The 20,744-nt window shown below is 39.3% G+C and overlaps 2 protein-coding genes and 1 long non-coding RNA gene across 6 annotated transcripts in view; 1 reads left to right on the top strand and 2 right to left on the bottom strand.

Moving 5' to 3' along the window:
- LOC140656302 (borealin-2-like) lies at window positions 1-8,169 on the bottom strand. Of its 4 annotated transcripts, none has more exons than XM_072871778.1 (10): window positions 7,973-8,169; window positions 7,092-7,220; window positions 6,037-6,083; window positions 5,628-5,688; window positions 4,893-4,960; window positions 4,026-4,093; window positions 2,611-2,709; window positions 1,337-1,469; window positions 1,006-1,092; window positions 1-168 (listed from the first exon to the last, which is right to left on the bottom strand). In XM_072871778.1, the coding sequence occupies exons 1-10, from the start codon at window positions 8,100-8,102 to the stop codon at window positions 121-123; spliced, it is 870 nt and encodes a 289-aa protein (XP_072727879.1). In that variant the 5' UTR covers window positions 8,103-8,169; the 3' UTR covers window positions 1-120. The 4 variants fall into 4 exon arrangements, with proteins under 4 accessions (XP_072727879.1, XP_072727880.1, XP_072727882.1 ...); XM_072871779.1 differs by having other exon boundaries at window positions 6,037-6,077; window positions 7,973-8,166; XM_072871781.1 differs by lacking the exon at window positions 7,973-8,169 and adding an exon at window positions 7,382-7,596 and having other exon boundaries at window positions 6,037-6,077.
- LOC140656303 (uncharacterized) overlaps window positions 7,650-20,744 on the top strand; it is a 20,655-nt gene continuing 7,560 nt past the window's right edge. Inside the window, exons 1-2 of the long non-coding RNA XR_012044044.1 lie at window positions 7,650-8,152; window positions 8,607-8,671. This is a non-coding gene — a long non-coding RNA (uncharacterized lncRNA). The remainder of the gene's footprint in view (window positions 8,153-8,606; window positions 8,672-20,744) is intronic.
- Window positions 10,084-20,744, bottom strand: part of GPT2 (glutamic--pyruvic transaminase 2) — a 31,449-nt gene continuing 20,788 nt past the window's right edge. Inside the window, exons 5-11 of the mRNA XM_072871776.1 lie at window positions 18,645-18,888; window positions 17,767-17,846; window positions 17,057-17,193; window positions 16,183-16,357; window positions 15,227-15,382; window positions 14,037-14,149; window positions 10,084-12,798 (exon numbers count right to left, since the gene is read on the bottom strand). Of these exons, the coding sequence (XP_072727877.1) occupies window positions 12,708-12,798; window positions 14,037-14,149; window positions 15,227-15,382; window positions 16,183-16,357; window positions 17,057-17,193; window positions 17,767-17,846; window positions 18,645-18,888 (996 nt within the window). The 3' untranslated portion in view covers window positions 10,084-12,707. The remainder of the gene's footprint in view (window positions 12,799-14,036; window positions 14,150-15,226; window positions 15,383-16,182; window positions 16,358-17,056; window positions 17,194-17,766; window positions 17,847-18,644; window positions 18,889-20,744) is intronic.

Here is a 20,744-nt window from a genome sequence, read left to right on the forward strand (position 1 = left end):
ATAAAAACCATTTACTGGGCAGTATACAGCTTTATTAAGACATTATAGACATTCTCTAAACACTTCAGAGGCAGCAAGCAAGAGATATCTTGAATATTCTGTAGTCACAAGACAGTTCCATTAACTCAGTTTAGCTGTTGCCTTTCCACATAGTACAGTCAGCTCACTCTAAGGGAGGAAAAATTAATTTTAGTTCAAGCTACCCAACAGAACTTGGAAGAAGAAAGAGAAAAGTCACTATTGCTAAAGCAAGCAGTGAACAAGCACTCCCCCATTCTCTACCTACAGAGGCAGGTCCATGTTACAAAATACAAAACAGCTTCCAGACCTTTAGCTTAACTCATATAGCTGCATTCAAGCCTAAATACCTGCAAGACTGTAAACTGGTTAATATTTCTTATGTCTAGATAGATTTCTAGTGCTGCACATTACTTCATCCAAAAGTCCAGGTACCCTCATCTTCTGAAGAGTCAGGCACTGTGTGCTACAAAGTTCTGTTCAACTTCATTCTGCTTCAAAACAATTTACTTCCCTGAACCAAAGGTAAGGCAGTTACTATTCAACTGCAGCAGAGAATTAACAGGAGTATAGTTCTTACTCAGCAAGGGACATAGAATGATAGACTATAACAAGAATCAAAACTTAGCTGTAGCTTTGTAAGCCTTTGTGAATATAAGATAGAGAATGGCAGTTTGCTTGCATGGTAGGAGACACACCAGAGCACTCTAGAAGGAAGAGTATATGCTCCTGTTGTTCCCCAGGCAATTACCAAACTGCACATGTTTATTTAAGTACATTTACTTTTACACATCATCTGTGTGCAGCAGTTCTTCCCTCCCTGTTCCTCCCTTGCCCTATTCCTCCCTCCAACTTATGCCAACCAATTTAGGCTTAACCTCAGAAGAGTCAAAGCACTTTGACAAAGAATTTGCATTCATGACAGTATCTCACATGAAAACCTGAGACTAGGTGTCTGAATATGTAAGCCTACTAGTTTAAGCTTACCACTAAGTTATGAATATGCTGTACTGTATCTTGATTTAGTAGTTGCACATCAATATTATGGAGGTCTCCACCAGCTGTACAGAGTGTCTAAACATGAAGAGAAACAGTTTTAAGATTAAAACTATTCTGAAAGTTTTTACTTGCATGGCCAGCTTTTCTGAAAATCATGTGCTTCCCTGCTACACTGCAAAACTTCAGTAACCATTTTTCCTTTTGTTTAGCAGCAGATCATTTAGGGATAGCAAGAGCTATCACTATCAGACTATTCACAGTTTATCAACTACTGTAAGATGAAAATGTTTTTTTAAAAAGAAAAAAAAAGGTTGGATACCTGTCCATCAGCCAGGGGAATGTTTACAAATGGAACAGTTTTATCTTGGGGTACTGATTTACTTCTTAGTAACATGCCTTGAACTCTTCCACTGGTAGGTACAGTTCTTGAGACAGTCTGTTGTAGTCCAGCACTAGAATACAATAAAAATGTTACTCTGAGGTTAACTTCCTATGCTCTGCAGGAAATGTTCAAGCATGAAGCAAATGCAACTAGTAGCAAACATACCTAATGGAAAGGTAGTCATGTTTAAATTTTTCCAGTTCTGCCAGAAGACTACAGGAAATCCAACTATCAGTAGCATTTACTAGCTCCACTAGGTAACATTTTATGACCCTGAAACACTGCAGTAACCTTCTAAGCCTATGTTACAGGCCAGTGAGTAAGCCGATGTTTGGACCACTCAGTAAGAAGAATAGGCACTTTCCAATATCAACAGTGAATGCTAATAGTTTTGGAAAGAGGAAACTTCATGCCTCAGGGCTTAAGATAAGATGTGTGCTGTGTCTGTCTACTACAGAGGGAGATATCAAGAAATACCAAAGCTGCTAGCTCTGAGAAGTACAGGGCATGCCTTATGCCATACAAAATTCCTAAGCTTCTTTCATGATACAATTGTTCTTATTCCACTTCAAAAATGTAAGATTTGGGTATCTTCTGCATGGAAACAAGCCTTTGAAATTTATAGCAGGCCAAGGTGAAACTAAGCCAGTTGCTGCTTTCATGACCCATTTAAGTTACTAAGTTTTTCACCCCCTCACTTCAGCTGATGACTTCTGCCAAAACCAAACTCTGTAGTGCATGGAGAATGATAATAATTGGAAACCTTAAGTGTTCAATATGCAAAGAACTGATTGTCAATTTATTCAGTTGGGGTTCTTTGGGGTGTTGTTTTTCTTTTTTAAAAAAACACAGCAGTATTGGTGACATTTTAATCAAGCTTGGGCTCTGAGAATTAGTTTAAGCTGTAAACTATACCTTTAAACAACAGTGGGTGGGAGTAGAATTTATACTCTCAATCTGTTTTTTTTAAATTGGCTTAGTTATGACATCAAATCCTGTACCTCCATGAGAACATAAGTTAACACCCACAATCAAAGCAGGTGGTGTGACTGGTTCACGTCCCCACTACCAAATTTAGTGGCAGATCATGAAGATCAATTACATCTAGATTGATGATGATTGATTAATATCTAGATTGATATTAATGTAGATATATAGTGTCTTGGTATTTAACCAAATTATTTATTAAGAACAAGCTGAAAACCCCTTACCTTTTAGATAACTTTGGCATAGCTTTGAAATTTGTGGCACTGCAATCAGAAGCAAGAGACTTACTGGCCTCAGTCACACTTGCAGAAGAGTGAACAGACCTAAAAAAAAAAGGCAGTTTGGTTTTTTTTATTTTTATTTTTTATTTCCTCCTCATCTACTGTAGAGTTTTAGCTAGGATAAAGATAGACAGCTGATGAATTAGAAAATGTTGAAGTGCTCCATGACAGAGATCTAGTGCATATACATGTGAAGAAGCCCTCCTGAGGTAGACATGATATAATGAGACCTAACACCGTAGGGGAATGAAAGGATAATTTATGTTAGTAGACGAGAGGGCTGCAATACCCGAGTTGGGTATAATTAAAGGAACATCGACAGCTTTCTACTTGAGTGTGCAAAAGGTTTCTTTGGAAGTTTCTTTTTCAGCAGAAATTATTTTTTCTAGATTACTTCTCAGGATATTTGTCCTGTGTGATTGACCTGAATCCAGAGAACAATTTTTTCCCAGTTCTGGGTTTTAATTCAGTTCACAGAAACCTTGACAGAAGTTTGCCTCACTCTTTCCTCTTGTCTCCCTTTTCCCCACACACATTTTGGAGATACTGTAAGGGCATGTGTTTTTGGCCCAGTGTTAGTGTACTTGAATAAAAGCAACCTTCAAAGACTGAAAAGTTAGACTTCCCCAGGCAAAGCAGCCTTCTCTAGTTTGATTTTGTTGAGCAAAAAACTATAATCCAAATTCAAGAAAGTAATTAAACCCGGCTAAGATTTTTTTAATTTCTTTTAGGCACAGTAAACACTGATACATTATTTAAATTGTATTTCTCTGAAGACAATTTGAATGTATCAAAATAAGTGCCAGTGGGTACAAGTATGCACACTGGAGCTGTAGGTATAGCAGGAGCTTCTCAAAAAAATTTTCATGCAGACATCCACCACTTTTTAAATTTATTAGACCTTATAGTGAGACTTGAATTTGGTCCATCATGACTGTAAGTAGCTCTAAGGGGTTTTTGCAAGTGTGTATTTTCCTGCTAATGACACCTCCCTTTCAACTATGTATGAGGGCAAAATTGTTACAGAAAAATTCATTAGTCCTAACAGAGCAACAAAGATGTTTCCCTTACACACTCCCTTCCATTAAGTATTCTTTGGAAATCTATACTGATTACATAGATTCAGAACCATGCATCAGTCAGTGAGCGAGAGATACGACGACATCCCTTCATCAGCTAGAGGTGGTTTTTTGTTCAGGGTTCATATCACTACAATGCATCTGATTCAGGTTATGGAAGACATCTTTATCAGATGTATTCGTATTGGCCTCTAATCTCAGCTACTTTGTCTGAAAAGACTTTTATTCAGCATTCACAAGTTCAGGTGAGTTAAATAAGCTATCAGAGGTCAGTCTTACCTAGAAAGAGGGTTCAGTTTGCTATTTACACCAGAGGCCAATGAAACCAGTGACTTTGTTTTGGAAACCTGAAAATGTATACATAAGACTGCAGTTAAAAGAAGTGGCATTTTAAGGCAAAATCATAGATATTTCCAGGTAACAATAGTGTAAGAATTCCCTGTTGAAAAAGAACAGCGAAGCCCCATAGCACTGCCTTTTATATAGTTCTATGTATACATAAAATGGCAAATATGCATTCCAAAACAAGAGTTTCATAATGCTAAAACATATTTGTTCATACTGAAGTTCTGTACAACCAACCACCTTTCTAATATACACCCTTCCAACTTGTAAGCCCTCTTATAATTAATGCCTGTAACTCTGCATATAATCTTTTTGTCTTGGTTGTCATCTTGCTACATACTTCAGTGTCTGGCTGAGGCACTGCATTGCACAGACTGACTGACGTGGTAAAATTAATACACCTGTGCTATTTGGTTTACAGATCAAGGTGGACAAGAACGCACAAGTCCTTCAAATATAGAAAAGCACGTATTAAAACATGAAGTTGAGGGGTTTTTAAAAAAAGTTTCAACAAAAAATGGTTAAACCATCGAGACTTATTAGCAAGTCAAGAGAGAATGACTATGCCAGTATTTGCAAGTCTGTGTGAATGAGTTACCAGAAGTGCAGATACCATATTTCATTATGAAATTAATATAAGATACAGTTTAGCCTTACTTAACTTAAAATACGCTGAATTTAAAATAACTGATTTTTCAAACAAACAGCAGGCCACTGGCCTGCCCAGTCATGGATCTATCAGGGTTCATTGCAGGTCAGAACTGATTAAACCCTGATGTTGTTTGTTCTGAATAAACTTACCTTTTTAGATATTTTCTTTGCAGAAATATGCTTTGCATCTTCATATTCAACAATTGTAGTTACCTTAACTAGAAATATATTAGAAAGACAAGGAAAATAAAAGTCTCATTAAGAGCACAGACCACCACTTCAAACTCATTTGTTTGAAGCCTATTTACCCACTGATAGCTATGTATCGGTTCTGCTATCCGATGGTCATTCGCCTGGGACAGAGTTCAAAGCAAACTATGTGTGTTCATCAGACACTGTGACGCATGGGACAGTGAAAAGACACTAGATAACCCTTCAACCCCCAGACAAAATAGAATTACATTTCAGTCGTAGTATCCTTCTTACTGCATATTTTGGAGTATGAAGAGAAATGGTATTTTCCTTACAAACCTCAATGGGCAGGAGGTCAAAGGGGAACCCTTTGAGAAAATAAGGGTGACTTTCCTAGCTCTTGTGCTATACTGTAAAGCACTGAGAAGTCTCTTAAATCTGTCTCTTCTTGCCATTTTCAGTGATAAATCCAAAAGGCAGGAACTCTATCTCATGTTTTAAAGTACCTCAACAGTGGCATAGCTTATGATCCAACACACTGAATGCTGGGGCAACCTGTATGTTATACTTCTAGTTACACACTTTTCCCTCCTGTATCCTTCAGGCTTAACATTCGCTTTACACATGCTCAGTTCAAACCAATAAAAGAACCAAAATTTAAGAACCAAGCTATATATTAATGGATTGACTTGCCTTTTTTGCTGTTGGTCCTCACCAGTTTTGGATTTGGTATGTCTTCTAGAGAGCAGTCAGTCTAAAAAAATGTTTATCCAACAAGGGAAAGTCAACAGATTTTGCCCAGTAAATGCATATTATCCTACAAAAGGCAGTGAACTAAAAGGGCATAAAAGAAAGTGACAGAAGTGGGATTGGCTAAACACCAGTTTATTTTTTCAGAAATATCTGGATTTCTGCCTGCAGATGACCCTAAAACTTTAGGTGATGTTCATAAATGCACCATGGCTGGCTGTCTAGCTTTTTCATATCATCTATTTAAACAGACAGCCAAACAAAATAATTTGTCTGAAATGTTTACAGCAGCGAGAGAAGAATTCCATTCTGTAAGCTGTGATAAAATTTGAACACACACACACACACTTACCACTGCAGCAGCAAGAGCTACTTCCTCTCCTCCTCGCAAATCTGTAACTCAAGAAAGTATAACTTGTTTATATATTATTACTTGCATAATTATTATCTGCAGGTTCTTATCTTGTGGGCTATGAAGCTGAACAAGTAATTCAGGATTACAGTTGCTTAAATAGTTAACCTTAGCTAGCATATATGTTGCATTTGAACAAGATTCAAGTCTTGTAGGATAGTCACTCCTACAAAACAACAAGGAAAATCTTAGGCCATTTCAGTATGTTTAATCTTTGAAAGGATACTAAGCGTAGTCACACAGTATAACCCGAATTCAAAGAAGCCCCCACACACATTGCGCTGCTGAAAGCTAATGCTTGTAGGCAGAAATTTTCAAGACAGACATTGAAATACATACTCAGCAAAGGCTTACAGTAAACTCAAGTTCTTCAAGAGTCTTAGGTTTGATCTTTGTATGGCCCCTGCAATTTCCAGCTGCAAGGTAGATTCCAAAAACATCAGTTCTCACCAGAATATACATCTGATGCTGACTGTACACCACAGCTTAAAACTGCTGCATAAACATGAGGTTAAAAGTAAACTTGTTCACTCACCATCACAGGTAAATGACTAGATGAGAAAGGCCCAGTAGTAAAAGACTTCAAATTAACAGAAAGACAAAATAATCTCTGTGGCTAGGATGAACAGATCCAGATGGAAAGAAGTCCTTAAGTTTTTACGCACAGAAAATACTAGACTTATAATTATTCCTTGTCTCTTCAAGCTTTAAATAAGATGACTTAAGAGCACACATAAAAGAAGGCTCCAGGCTCTATACACTGTTACCTACTAATTCTATACCCTGTGTTATACAGGTCAGCCTACTTGAACAAAAGTGCTTACTGTGCATCTGCAGTGTAATACCACTGCTGATTAGTTTAAAATATTCGGCAGACAAAGCAAACTTTTTCGTAAACGTCACCAAGTTTACAGGTTTTCTCACGTTAGTCAAGGGTACCATCATGCTGTAATGATGTCTGCGCCCCTCGCAAATACAAGACCACGCGCACTTACTAAGCAAGTCTTTTCTTTTCATTTTCTTGATGGCAACTGGCATCTTCAACAGCTCCACTGTAAATGCCTTCTCAGCTGTTTGCAAAAGCGAATCAAGCTCTTTCTTCATTTCCTGGATATTTTCCTTGGCTTTAAAACAAAACAGGCTTTTATTGCCATATGTGTTACATATTTCCAAGTATAAGAGCTGGTAGACTGCATTAAAACAAAGCTAAAATAATGTTTTCCCTTGGGGAAAACATTGGGGGTCAGAGCACCCAATTCCCTTGGGGACTTGGGGGTCAGAGCACCTGAAAGTCGCCACCAGACGCTTCTTCGGCTGACGAGAAACAGGGTGCAGGCAGGCAGCTACAAGCGCCGCGCCTCAGACCGGCAGCGAAGGGGAAGGAGGTGGGACGGGGACGGGGCCGCGGGGCCGCCGCCCGCCCGCGATCGAGGGGGCGCCCGCGGGGCTCCCGCAGGCGGCGCCGGGCGCTGCCGCCCGCTCGCCGCAGGCCCCGCAGGCCCCGGCGGCCGCCAGGGCGCCCCCTCCCGGAGCGGCGGCGCCCCGGAGCCGCCCCGAGCGCGGGCTCGGGAGCCTCACGGCGCCCCTCACGGGGGCGGGCGAGCGGTTCCCCTCTCCTCGCCCCGGCTCCGGCCCGGAGGCTCTCCTCGCCGGGCGCCTCTGTTGCCCCCCCCCCCGCCGGGCAGGGAAGCGCAGGCGGGCGGGCACCCCCGGTACCGCCGCGGTGCCCGCTAGCGCGGTGGCCGGCCTCGGCACCGTGCTAGGCAGCTCCAGCGCGCCGACCCGCGTCGGGAGCCGCCTCAGCACCTGCGAGCGCCGGCGCCTGCCAGAGGCGCGGGGCAGCCCCGAGGTCCTCGCCGCCACCCCGCAGCCCTACCCTGCTGGTCGAAGTCGCTGAGGAAGAGCGCGATGCGCTGATCCTTCTTCTCCTGGGAGACGGCCCCGCGGTCGGGCTCGACGCCCGAGTCGGTGCTGCGCCGCTTGCCTGCGGGCTTCTTCAGGGGCATGGCTGCCACCCCGTGGGACAAACGCGCCGCTCCTCGACCGGAAAGCTTTTGTAAGAGCAGAGGCTTCTCCCTCCCCTCCTCCTCCTTCTCCTTCTCCTCCTCCTCCTCCCCCGGGCCCGAGCAGACACACCCTCCGGGGCGGTGGGTGCGGGCGGCCCCGGCCCCCTGAGAGGGGCTGAGGGTGTGAGGGGATGGGGCGTCCCGCGAGGCCCCGGTCTGTGGGGCGGGAGCTGCCGGGGCGAAGGGCGAGGGTACCCCAGGGGTCCCCGGCCTCTCCTCTCAGAAGGGAGGGAAGGGGGAGCGGGGAAGCGGTGAGGGTGGGGATCCTGGGGTCCCTCGGCTCGGTGGTGCCCCAGGGATGGGCTTGGGCACGGCCAGACGGGCACAAAGCCGGGACCCTCGCGTCCTGACAGGAGCTGGGCAGGCTTACATATATCCACACGCACACGTGCTTTGTCCTGGTGGAACAAAATTAATTGTGGTTTTTTGTTAATTGCTTTGAAGCGGCCGCTGCTGACCTCGGCACATGAGGAGCTGCCGTAGGGCAGATGACTGCTTTCATCCCGGGGGTGAGTAGTAACCGGCGCCGGAGGGCGTCAAACGCAGTCCCAGGGCCTGGGGCAGGGAGCGGTTGTGGGGCCAGGGTTTGGACAGGTACTGGGAAACCTTTGTGCCGTATAGGAAGGACTCTATTTCAGAGCCGAGGTTTGGTTTTAGCTATTTTGCTGCTGTTCAGTGTGCAGAATATGTAGTGCTTCAAAGCTAGCAAAGTGAAAAACCTGTTCTGCCTGATGCAAATGGTTACAGTTGTGTAAATTCTAATCAGGTGAGGAGAGTATTTAATAAACATGTAATAACGTGGAACATTAGAAAGGCATGACTACATGTAGTACTGAATGTATAAAAACATTCAAAGCCATATCCTTAAAAGTAGAATTCCTTGCAGAAACTTAATATCTTACATGCATCCAAATAAAAAATCATACCAGAGGTATGAGTATTTTAGGTTTTGTACAAATCATCAAACATGTAATCTTTATTGACCAAGGAACTGCGTAAAAAGGAATTTAGATAATGTTTTAAAATACTAGTGGTTTTCACACAGTGTATGTCGTTGATGTTGCAAGCTCTCTGAAGTTAGTAGCTTTTTCTGTATTATATGGGTCTGGCACAGTATCCTTACTACTGATCCAGATGGGACAGCCTATGTCACTCAAAAAAAGCTGTAGAAAATCTGACTGACAATTCATAATATAACCATTTTATACCAGACCATGTTCTTGTTTGTAAAACAAACAACCTACTGCCAAAAAACCCTGGTAAATGTTTCTGCTCCAGAAAACACTCAAATACCTGATACAAAGATGAGAATAGCCTGCTTTTGCTTTTTTTTAGTGGTGCTAGCATATGCATATATGTTTAGGGAAGCAGGACTAGCTTCCCTTTCCCTAAACTTTATTTTCTTTTGAATTATCAAAGAAACACCACTAAGGTCATTCTGCAGTGTCACTGCAAAAAGACAAGATTGTGTTGCTCTGTAAGTTTAACATCATACAAGCCATGTAAGAAGTTTTTTAAAAAGGAAACAACCAACAATACCAAACAAACCCCTCACCAAAGCTTTCAGGCCACAGTTGATCAGCCTTAACTGACTGATTGATCCTCTCTATGAAGAAAGAAGTTTGGCTTGCTTAACTCCTGGTTACAACTCCTTACATAAAGAGATATGATTAATTATGAGCATAAAACATGCCTAAGATCATTTCTCTGTACAGTTCTGTGTTGGTAGGGAATAGTTTTGTGGTAACAAGGTTGAAAAATTTTGAGTCCATAAATGGGTGTGATGCAGAAGTTAATGATCTGGTACATGGATTAAAGTAAATACTAGTTTGAATGTGAAGTTAAATGCCTCAATCCAGCAAGTGTTGCTTCAGTGACATAGGAAATGGAGAATTACTACCTTTTTTTTTAATGTGTGCTTTATTATTTGGAAGTCTCATACATCTGAAGTACCATTATAAGGAGCACCTGTAGGAAAATCAAACCTAGAAGCATGCATTTGAAAGTAAGGATTGTCTGTTATTAATGAAATATTTCAAAGACATTGAAAATAAGCCTCTTTTCTTAGCTTTACAGGATTGTTCCACAAAAATGCACATTAACCTTATCACAGTACATACAAATATTGTGGATGGACAATAGAAATCACCACCCTTCCATATGAGATGCATCAAGAACAAATTGTTATCCCTTATAATGTCAGAAACATAAAAGGCACCATAATAGAATGTTTAGAAAAAACTGAGTTTATGCCATTATATTTTGATTTAAAAGTGTAAGAATTGCTGTCCCGACTTAAAACAAAAAGCCTTTCACACCTGTAAATTATCATTAGAAACTTGTAAACCTTTACATTTTTTTCCAGAAGTATCAGGTGCAAATGCAAGGCAAATATAAAATCTATCGACTTATTAGATTACAAATACTACCCCATGAAAAAGCTGTAGTTACAAAAATATAAAAAAATATTCTAACTCCCATTGTTAGATCTTAGCTTCAATCTACACTGCGTTAAGAGTCCAAAGCCAGATCTGATTTGGACACATTCCTAGAACAGGAAAGTGCTGTTTGTTTTATTTTTACATCAATATTCTGACCTCTTACTATGGTTTTGCTTTCTGGAGTTGTTTTATTAGTGCATATAAAGGATGCCAAGTGGAGAGTGCTAACAGATGAAAGGTTGTATTTATCCGTGGATAGTAGCAGCGTAAGTGTCCTCAGTCTGCTGTCCTCCAAGAAGTCTATTTCTCTAAGGATAAAAGTATAAATTTTTTTTCTCCGAGCCTCCATAGTAACTTTGTGTAGCAGCGTGCCATTTTCATTTATGAACCTGTGACCGCTGGCAGGTGATTGAGAAGTACTGAATTCTTCTCACAAACTTCAGTAGGGAACTGTGAGAAGTACACCAACTGCTAATGCTACGTCATAGACTAGTAGCTGCTGTTGCAAAGACAATTATTGGCAACATCTCGTGTCTTCCACACATAATGGATTGGCACATGCTTTATCCATATGGTGATTCTCTAGCCCTTGACTTTAGTAACCTGGATCAGCACAGGATGTTGAACCAGCTACAAAGGCAGCCTAATGAAGTGCTAGTAGACATTAAAATTTTACTTCTAGATAGTAACTTAAAATTAATGACTAGATTAAATGAGATATTCTTAATGAATAAACTTAGTAATGCTAAGCCTAAGCCTGACAAATGCTAATGCTTTCATGGCTGAAAGCTGTATTCCTTCAGTCCTTTATCAGTGCTAGCAGAAGGTGCCCAGCTTCCAGCTCTAGAGAAACTGAAGCGTTCTTTCTTTGTGCAGGGAAACTAGCATAGATTAGTAGAGTAATGCAGCTGTACTCCTAGATAGCAACCTGGTTTAACTGGGTTTTAATAAGCACTCAGGATCATTCAGCCAGCAGTATGACTATGGAAGCTTTAAGAGTGAGCTGTACTATTGTTGTCTTTATGCTTGGTGCAAGACATTTTCCTTTAAATACCTTTTCCTTCATTAGAAACCACCCCCAGCATTTCTCCTGGTAACAACATTTGTTAGTCCTTGCCAGTTCAAGCTGGATTTTGGCCAGCTAATGAGTGTCTCAGTCACGTGGTTCCAAACAAATGTTCTCCATAGATAAAGCAATTCTGAAATAGTGTTGTATTTTACCCTACTTGAAAGGATTGACAGTACTCCCATCTGCTTTGAGACAGTAACTTATTATGTTCTGTGTATATAAAAGATATGAGTGAACAGGAGACTCCTGGAGTTGTTACAAGAGGAAGTGTTCAGTGCTCTCATTTTATGCTGGGGTAATGTGTTGAAAAGCATATGAATAAGAAGGTAATATTCCTCATTATGTTTCAGTTTCATAAAAATAGGGTTCAAGCAGACACCATGTTCACTCCTCTGATCAAAACTGTATATTCCACTCAGATTATGCTGTGATGGCAGGATTTCTTTTTAACAGAAGTTCAAAGGTATCTGCACACATCTGCCAAAGATTTTTTTTTTTTAAATAAGCATGCTGTACCTATATGCTTAATCAGATTTGGAGAACACTTCATACTTAACAACAACAAAAAATTAAACCAAACAATACCTATTAATGTAGGCTTTTGAATTTTTGTTTAGTAGAATTTTAAGATGGGAAACATGTTCCTAGCTAAACAATTGCTCTTGGCATTTCTGTTTTGTAAAAAAAAAACATGCGACAGTAGTAATTTTAATGAGCAACTCCCTTCCCCAACCTATTAAGTCAAAAGTTCACAAATGTAACTTACAATCAAGGCACAAAATCATTTACTGACTCTTTCTTCCACAGCTTTCTTCACATTCTCCCCTTCCCCTTAAAAAAACAGTTGGTGTAACAATGTCTTCTATACCAGACATTAAATTTAGTAGTCCAATAAGTTGTAGCAGTATCTGAGATTGGTTCTACCTATTTTGAATTTAGTTAAATTAGATGAACAGCACAGTCTCAGCACATCTTTGTTCATTTTCTGCATTCGCCTTGAAGGGGAGAGGATGAGGGGGAAAAGCCACAGTAGTTTCATGCATATTTTTCAAGAAACTTTATGTGGAAGTCTTTCACTTTCTCCAGTAGGATCTTCAGCTTCTCTACTGGAGGAAGAATGGTCATTCTGAAAAATAATATTTAGAGGAAGAAAAAACCAACCCACATTATCTTCAAAACAAACTAAACCGTGATCTTTGCACAGGTCTTGATTAATCTCAGCTAGTAATGTGCTAAGTTTAATATCTGTTTTGATGTGATTCTCTTATTTTCTGCATTTATGATGTAATTGAACTATACTATTAAACTAGAGCAATTTGTTTCAATTGGTTAATATACAGGAATTCAAGAATTGTTATTTTCTGTTGAGTGATAAAGAAGGTTATCAGTAAGAAATAACAGCAACTCAGTTTCCGTTTTTGCGGCAGTTATGCCAAATTACACTGATCTTTGAGCTTTAGGGGCAGGCAGTTATGAGTAAATGTACATTTCTTTTTGAACTGAAAACTTAATTCAGAAGCATTAAAACAATGCAACATCCCACACTGCAGTTTTTAGTCCCTTTTTTCCTCCTTCTGCATAATCTGAAAATCACATTGAGTATGTATAGGAGACTGTATGCAAGAACTGCAGAACAAAATGTTTTTTCCACACTGGTACAGGAATGGACTCACACTAGCTTTTTCCTGGAGCTGCATGCACCCAGATAACTAACCCAGCTATCTGTGTTGCAGAACTAGCATGGCTAAAGGTACCCTCTGTTGTGTTGCTTCAGACCAAACAAGACTAAATTCCATGATAAATTCTAGCTATCAGTGGCTCGGCTGGAGTAAAGTGCTGTTTATTGGAAGCAAGAGCAATAGACTTTATGTTCACAGTTTTGGTATTAGAAGATTTAGTCCAACATCTTGTTTGGTAAAGTGAAGAGTTATTCAGCATGTTTAAAGAGCAGATTTATGGGGAAGATACTGCATCTTTCACGCAGTTTCTCCATATGGAAACACTGTTTAATCCCCCCTCCCTCCAGAAGAAAGCAGGGCAATTTTTGTAATGCCTTAGCCAACTTTAAGATTAGAGTATAAGCTATTATTATTGTTTGTATTCATGGAGAAGGCATTTCAAATGTCAGTGTATAAAAATAGAATAAAACTATGTCAGCAAGCTGTGAAAACACCGTAAAAACCTGAATAGCACATCTAGCATATCAGGTCTTTGACTTAGCTGTCAGTCCACAGAAAAGGTCCAGTAGAAAGTGAGACAACATAAACTGAAATAAAAATCCTTATATTTAATCAGAAGAGAAAGTACTGGGATGGTGCTTAGCTTATTACAGTTCATTTGATTTTAAACAAACAGAAACTGTACCTGAAATGGTAGCTTCCTTCTCTTTGGCCGAATCCACTTCCAGGTACAACACATATTCCGGTCTCTTCCAGAAGTTTCATGCAATAGAACATATCAGGTGCCATTTTATGAGCCTAAGGGAATGGATGTTTTGGAATTATTGAAGTCAACATAGTCCAAATATATAGAATTCCATGATTGCTTTTCTTCCTGAAGCCTTATCCTACATTATTAGTTTCTTATTCTATTTACTAAAGAAGATAAGAACAATTGCTAATTGGACAGTTCACACTGTGAATTAAATAACAGTACTTCATGGAGGAACAAGGCTGAAGAACCTACACAAAACACTTGCTTCAAAAGAAAGGTTTTAGATATTTTTTGTTTTCTCCTTGACTTGCTTGTAACTTTTTGTCAAAAGTCTCAAAATTGTACTTACAAAAATCTAAGCCACGGACATTTGACAAGATGAAATTAATTTGAAAGCTGCGTGTTCCAGTTCCGTTGGCAGTTACTATATTTTCCCCTGAATTATCCGCCGACTAGAAAGTCCCCTGATTAATAACTATGGAAGTTCTTAAATACATGCAGGTTATATGCCTAATCAAATAATCAGCTGAAAAACAGCCCTATTTTTGTCCTCAGCTATGCTGATAAAATTCCCTTTAAAAAATGAATATTACACATTAGGTAATGGAGCTCTAGTTAGGAACAAAAAGACTTGTCATTTAGTAATACAGCTTGCTGACCCAAATACAAAAAGGTATTGTACAGAAGTAAAATTTGTAAGGAAATCTCCTTCCCTCTTTCCCACACTTGCTGAATGGGGCTTTTTTTGCAGGGTCAGTAGCACACTGCCATTCACAATCCCTGTTGCACGTGCTGTCCTACCTAACCTGGGCGCGGGCAGCAATTTGGAATTTGCACAGGTCCAGCTACTTGCCCACCCTATGACTTAATCTATTTAACACTAACATCCTTGGGTAACACTCTCAACCTGGAAGCCTTACCACTGTGATGAAATGCTCTGTTTTGTTTTCCTCTCTTAAAATAAAGGTCATGTTATATTTAAGATCATACGTAGTCAATGAAGTACTGCTTTTGTGACTACATGAGCTTACTCTATCTCTGGAATAAAAATTCATCATTAGAAGTGGCAGGCACAAGTGTGTGAAGGTTAAAATGGATCGGGGTAAAAATGACTGACTGACCTTTGCTTCCTCAATGGCTTTGGAAGGAATAAAGATCCGTGGGAAAGCATACATAGCTCCTTGAAGTGTATTGCAGTGAATTCCTGGTACCTTGTTAAACATGTCTTCTGTTAGTTTGGCTTTTTTGGCAAGATTGTTCAAAACAGACTCCTTCTCCTGTTTAAAAGGAAGGTGTTCAGTTTGACATATTTCAAGGGGCAATAAAAACGCCAGAGAAAACTATGATGCTTCAAGAAGCTTTCCCCAAATTAAGGACTTTTAGGGTTTTGCAGAACTATTAGAGCAAATGATGTTCCAAATTCTAGTCATACTCTTAAAGACAGCAATGCAAAAAGGCATTAGCAGGATACAACTACAAAGTGTTGTAGATAAGACAATAATCTGCAGATGTCTCTATCTGCATGCCCTCTTCTTACATTCTTCCTTCTGAGCATCCACTCTGCTATTTTTAGAGACCATGTTTGCTGAACCTTTGATCTGACTCAATACTGTAATTTCTTAAGCCAGATTCACTTTCCTTTTTACAAGTGAGAAACTATATGTATACTTCAATACAGAATACCATGTTTTTCAGTATATAGAGGCACTGGATACCTAAGAACAAGGCTGATTTTATAACTGTATTTGAACTTACACTCCTGTTTAGATTTTAGTAAATTTTTGTCATGCTAAACACGGGAGAAAAGTTGAATTTATCAGCAAGAAAGCTGATTTGATAATGCCTTCTTAGCTTTTTTTGGCTCCTAAACAAAGGAACCATAAAAGGAATAAAAAATATTTTTAAAGGTAGTCATATTGAGTTAATTTAAAATACTCTGCATAGTTCTGTAAATTGGTGTTATTACAGGATTGTCCAAGAAGAAAGGAAAGAAGTCTGGTCTCTGTGCATATTTTGAGTTCACAATACTTATAGAGGTTTAGGAAATGCACAAAAGAACAATCATGTTATTGCTGACCTTTATGAACTGTGAATAAGATTCTTCTCCAGGTATTGGCGGATTCACTACAATATCCATTGCTGCTTGTCCTGAGACTGGAGGACAAAGGCGAACAGAAAGCAGCTTAACAAGCTGTCCTTTAATTTCTGGGTGCAAGTTAATGACCTCCATATAACCTCCTCTGTAGCCACATCTGTGATTAAAGTGAACAGAAAAGATCAGTTAACCTCAAGTGTATAAATACTGGAAAAGCAATGAAAATAACTGCAGAAGTGGAAAGACAATTAATGAGGATCTTACAATATGTAACATACAAGTTGTTGAAACAGCTGCTACACTGATAATGTTTTAAGATGGAACTAAATGATACGTCATTAAGCCCTAGTATCCCATACAGAGAAAATCATGTACATGCAGCTTCCTGTTAGGCAAGTTAATGATTAACTTGGATTGTTTGCTCTTCAGAACAAGAGCATATGGCTGTAGCAGCATTCATTTAATCAGAAAATTCTTTTTCTTCCATCTTTTCCTCCCCAAAACAACCAAACCCAAACATTTGTAATATCAAACGTCCCAGTGATTCCTGAGCTGTTCCTTTGAATGTTGGAGACCGTATTTTCCTTTATCACAGGTTCAGTTTAGGACTGTAGGATTTCACCTTTGTGGAACTGAGCATTAGGTGTCTGAAATAAATACATTTGTTATTCGGTACTTTGAAAACCACTGAGCTAATCCATTACTCTGCACTGTAAATGCTTGTTTTCCTTTTCTTAATAGTTTTTAGTTAAAATTAATAGAAGACAGTAGATTACCTTCAGCTCACTAACATGAAACGGCTGTCCAACCAGATTAATGAGGAAGATGAAATTAAAAAAAACTAAAGCAGACTTACTCGCCCATGTATCCCTTAGAGGTGGAGTGAAAAGAGGCCAGCTCAACATTGTTATAGTACTCGGGTCCCATCTCATACAGAATCTTTTTGAAAGAATGAAACTGGCATCCTTCAGAGTACACATTGTCCTGGTAAACCTGAACAGTCAGAAGACATTAATGTGCTCTGTTCCCCCAACTAAGGATAAAAGATGGCCTTTTAGAGAGCCAGATCTGAACTGAAGAAACTATGGTAACACTCAAAACTTAAAGCTGTTAGAAGACACAAGGTTCTTTGTTAAGTAATAGTTTTACTGTAATGATACATTTTATCTCATGTGGCTATACTTAATAGTTTAGCCTTTGGAAGAACAGTGAGCTTCTTTGTATAATTTGACCTTTACTTGTATGTTTAAATTGATTTTCTTCTGTTTCTTTCATTTGAAGTGGTCTGAGTATCTCATAGGTTTATAGGTCAGTTCCAGCAGAGTTCCTCCTTGTGTCTCCTTGCTTGTATCCCCTACACTTTCTCTCTAGTTCAAATCCAGATCAAGCCACCTCTCATATTAATCCTCCGATATGAAGAATCTTGCATGTTTGTTCATGTCTTAATATGATAACAGAGAATCTGTTCCCTGTACTTAAAAAATACCAATACCACACATGGAACAAAATTACACCTCATAAGCGTACTCTTAGATGCGCTTTTGAGAGAACAGAATATTCAATTACCTCATCAGCCAGAAGGAAAAGTTTCTCTTCCCAAGCAAAGTGTATCACATCTTCAATGCACTTTCTGTTTTGCACCTGTCCTATAGTTTGATTTTTAAAGCAAGAAGAAAGTCAGTGGAACATATATATACAATCTTTTCACCCAGACCTAGTTAGACTACTAGCTTTTCAATAAGATATCCCCCTTTCTCAGAAAAATGAAAAATGCTATTGAATTTTAGAATTCAATTCACTAAGTGTGAAATTGAGGAACATTTTTGGAGGAATTATGGTTCAGTTGAACCAATTATGGTTCAATTATGGTAACTTAGTCCATCTCAAGCAAAGGAAGTGTGAGATACAGTAATCAATCAATAACTTATTAAGAGTACTCTGTGTATAACTGATCATTTGAAATACTCGCATGATGGTTAAGTGGAAGCTAGTTTCTCACTAATCAACCTCAACTACTCAAAAAACTAAATTCTTTTGAGGGAGGCAGTGGTTGCCCCTGGGTTCAGAGTGTATCTGTAGTCATTGCCTCTCAGAGGCAAGAGGCTACAGGCCATGTCAGAGACAAGATCCTTGATAAAGACCAAAAGTGACTGAAAGTCATTCCACAAATCTGCAAAAGTTCAGTGGAAGCAGTGGCTTTAAATGGGATCCAGTGAAGTGAACCTGCTCCCTCCTCTCTTCCCAAATCCCTGGAGTTCCATGATACTGAAAATAAGTTTTTACAAGTATGACATACTGTCCTACTTAGAGCACTGATCTCTAGAATTCAGCTTTACATATCTATTTGATATGTATTTAGGATTTGCCTGCAATGTCAAATGAATGAAAGAAGAAAAAAAAAAATTGGTCTTAAAACCCATCCATTAAACAAAATTGCTGTAGACCTGTGGGATTCCCAGGGTTGATGATGCAGAGGACTTTTGGATTGCAGTATGCCTTAGCTTCATTCAAGGAGCGACGAAGTTCATTCACATCTAGAGCCCAGCAATTTTCTTCATCCAAATAGTAGTTCACCTGGATAGCATCTAGTTCAGATATGACTGCTGAATATAAGGGGTATTGTGGTATAGGGATCATCACTCCTGTTCGGGATTTTCCACCTCCTGAGACCAGGATCTTTAAAATTGTCTGGGGAAAAAGTAGGAATTAAAAAAAAAAAAAAGTCACACACCAGAATTAGTAGTATACTCTAGAATAAGTTACTGCTCTTCCTTCTTAAAAAATCTAGAGTTAAGGTAGATTTCTATTCCAGAAGTATACAGTCATTTTCTCATATCAAAGGGCATTTATTTATTTCAAGTTAAGTTACTGGCTGAGTGAGGATGGTCTAACTCAGCTTAATGGAATTCCTCTGCATGTCACGGCTTCCAAAGGTCTTGTCTGATCAACTGCAAAATTTAGGAAAAACATTGTGAGCACAAGGCTAGAGGGAAAGTTGGAAACAGGAATATCAAGATTATTATTTTTCTGCTGTGCCCAGTTGTAAGCAAAGAAGCCTCAGCTAGTTGTTGCTTGTTGCCTTCCACTCATTTTATCTCACTAAACACAAGACACCAATAAACATAACCAGAAATTAGAACTGGGGCCTGTGGAGGTTCTCCTTTGGAACAGAGACATGTTTTAGATTAGGAGCAATTGTGGTGAGGTGGGAACAAAGCTAGAGACTCGCATTACGGTTTCAAGTAATAGAAGAGACCAAGAGTCTGCATGTCTTGGGATGGAAATCTAATGTATCATACATAGTTTATGCGCAGAAGATACAGACAGAAATGTAATGCTTGTGCTAAGGTCAGTCCAGAGGATTTACCTGTGCCCAACAGCTGTGTGTCTGTGTGTGTCTATGTGTAGGCTTTTTACATGTGAATTAAATAAAAGAGTGCATTTGGTGCAGGAAGTGGAGAGATTTCTTGCCTTTATAATCAAGGGAGAACTCTGAAGTACATGTGCAATCAAAGCAGGCATCCTTATCAACACATAATTGATAGTGTAAAAACAAAAATATCTCTTCAGATATAACAGCGGTATCCTTTAAATTTCATGTTGGTTCTAGAGCAAAATCTGCCTTGCTGTGCCTCTCATCACATACTAACTCAGCTGCTAAGCTAATGATTTAGAATCAACATAATTTTGTACCCACCACTAGTTTAAAAATACCAAGCATCCAAAATGTATAATCAGGACCAAATGCAAATTTAAAAACTCTTTAACACCCTCTGTCCCCCAAGTTATGAAACAATAGTTGTTTTATTCTTGGAAGTGCCAAATAATGAGACTCATCGTACTGCTGAATTTTCATCACTGGTGAAATCAAATAAGCATGGTACAGATTTTGTATGCTACGCTGCCATTCCTGACAAGCTGCCAGTATAACACTTGGCATCATAAACTCTGGAAAACCAATTCACTAAAGACATCTGGAGAACTGTTCATGTCAGAACATTGTTATTCTGAACTCTGCCACTAGATGTCATTTAAAAAAAAAAAACTTTTACAAACAAGCTATAAAAGGCTGCCTTAATAAAAGCAAAGAACTGCTGGTTGTTGTAATATCAGTAAATGTGTCTGTGTAAAGGAAAATTCTAATAGAGACAGTTATTCCTGTCTTAACAGAGGACCATCTTTGAACCTTGGTTGAAGCCAAAACCTGAAGTTTTTCCCAAACAGGCTGGCTACTGAAATAGATCTTTGGGATTTTCACTGGCATTAATCTGCACTAGCAGAGAGTTTACTAGGAAGAAGAGCTGCTGAGACGTCTTACCTGCAAGGTCATTCCCTCTTCTCTCTGCCACTGATTCATACCCTCTAATCTTCAGTGCTTATGTATCTTAACCACTGAGGACACCATTATTTAGTCTGAATGGTCTGAATCTCCTAAATTTATATTTAGGCACCTATGTAGTTTATACTACCTTTACAAAAGGTACAAGTTAATGTATATTAAGAGACTTTGTCTCCATGCGCTTGTTTCTTAGCTGGCGTCTTAC

This window comes from Ciconia boyciana, chromosome 9 (assembly GCF_034638445.1).
Source record: "Ciconia boyciana chromosome 9, ASM3463844v1, whole genome shotgun sequence".
Taxonomy (NCBI): Eukaryota; Metazoa; Chordata; class Aves; order Ciconiiformes; family Ciconiidae; genus Ciconia; species Ciconia boyciana.

Bases quoted from the DNA above. Each gene is read 5' to 3' on its own strand.
- LOC140656302 (XM_072871778.1), bottom strand. From the start codon at position 8,102: ATGCCCCTGAAGAAGCCCGCAGGCAAGCGGCGCAGCACCGACTCGGGC. The intron at 2,710-4,025 runs GTAAGACTGACC...TTTTTTTTTTAG, and splicing joins AAACTGAACCCTCTTTCTAG to GTCTGTTCACTCTTCTGCAA. The intron at 1,470-2,610 runs GTAAGGGGTTTT...ATTGTATTCTAG, and splicing joins ATGCCAAAGTTATCTAAAAG to TGCTGGACTACAACAGACTG.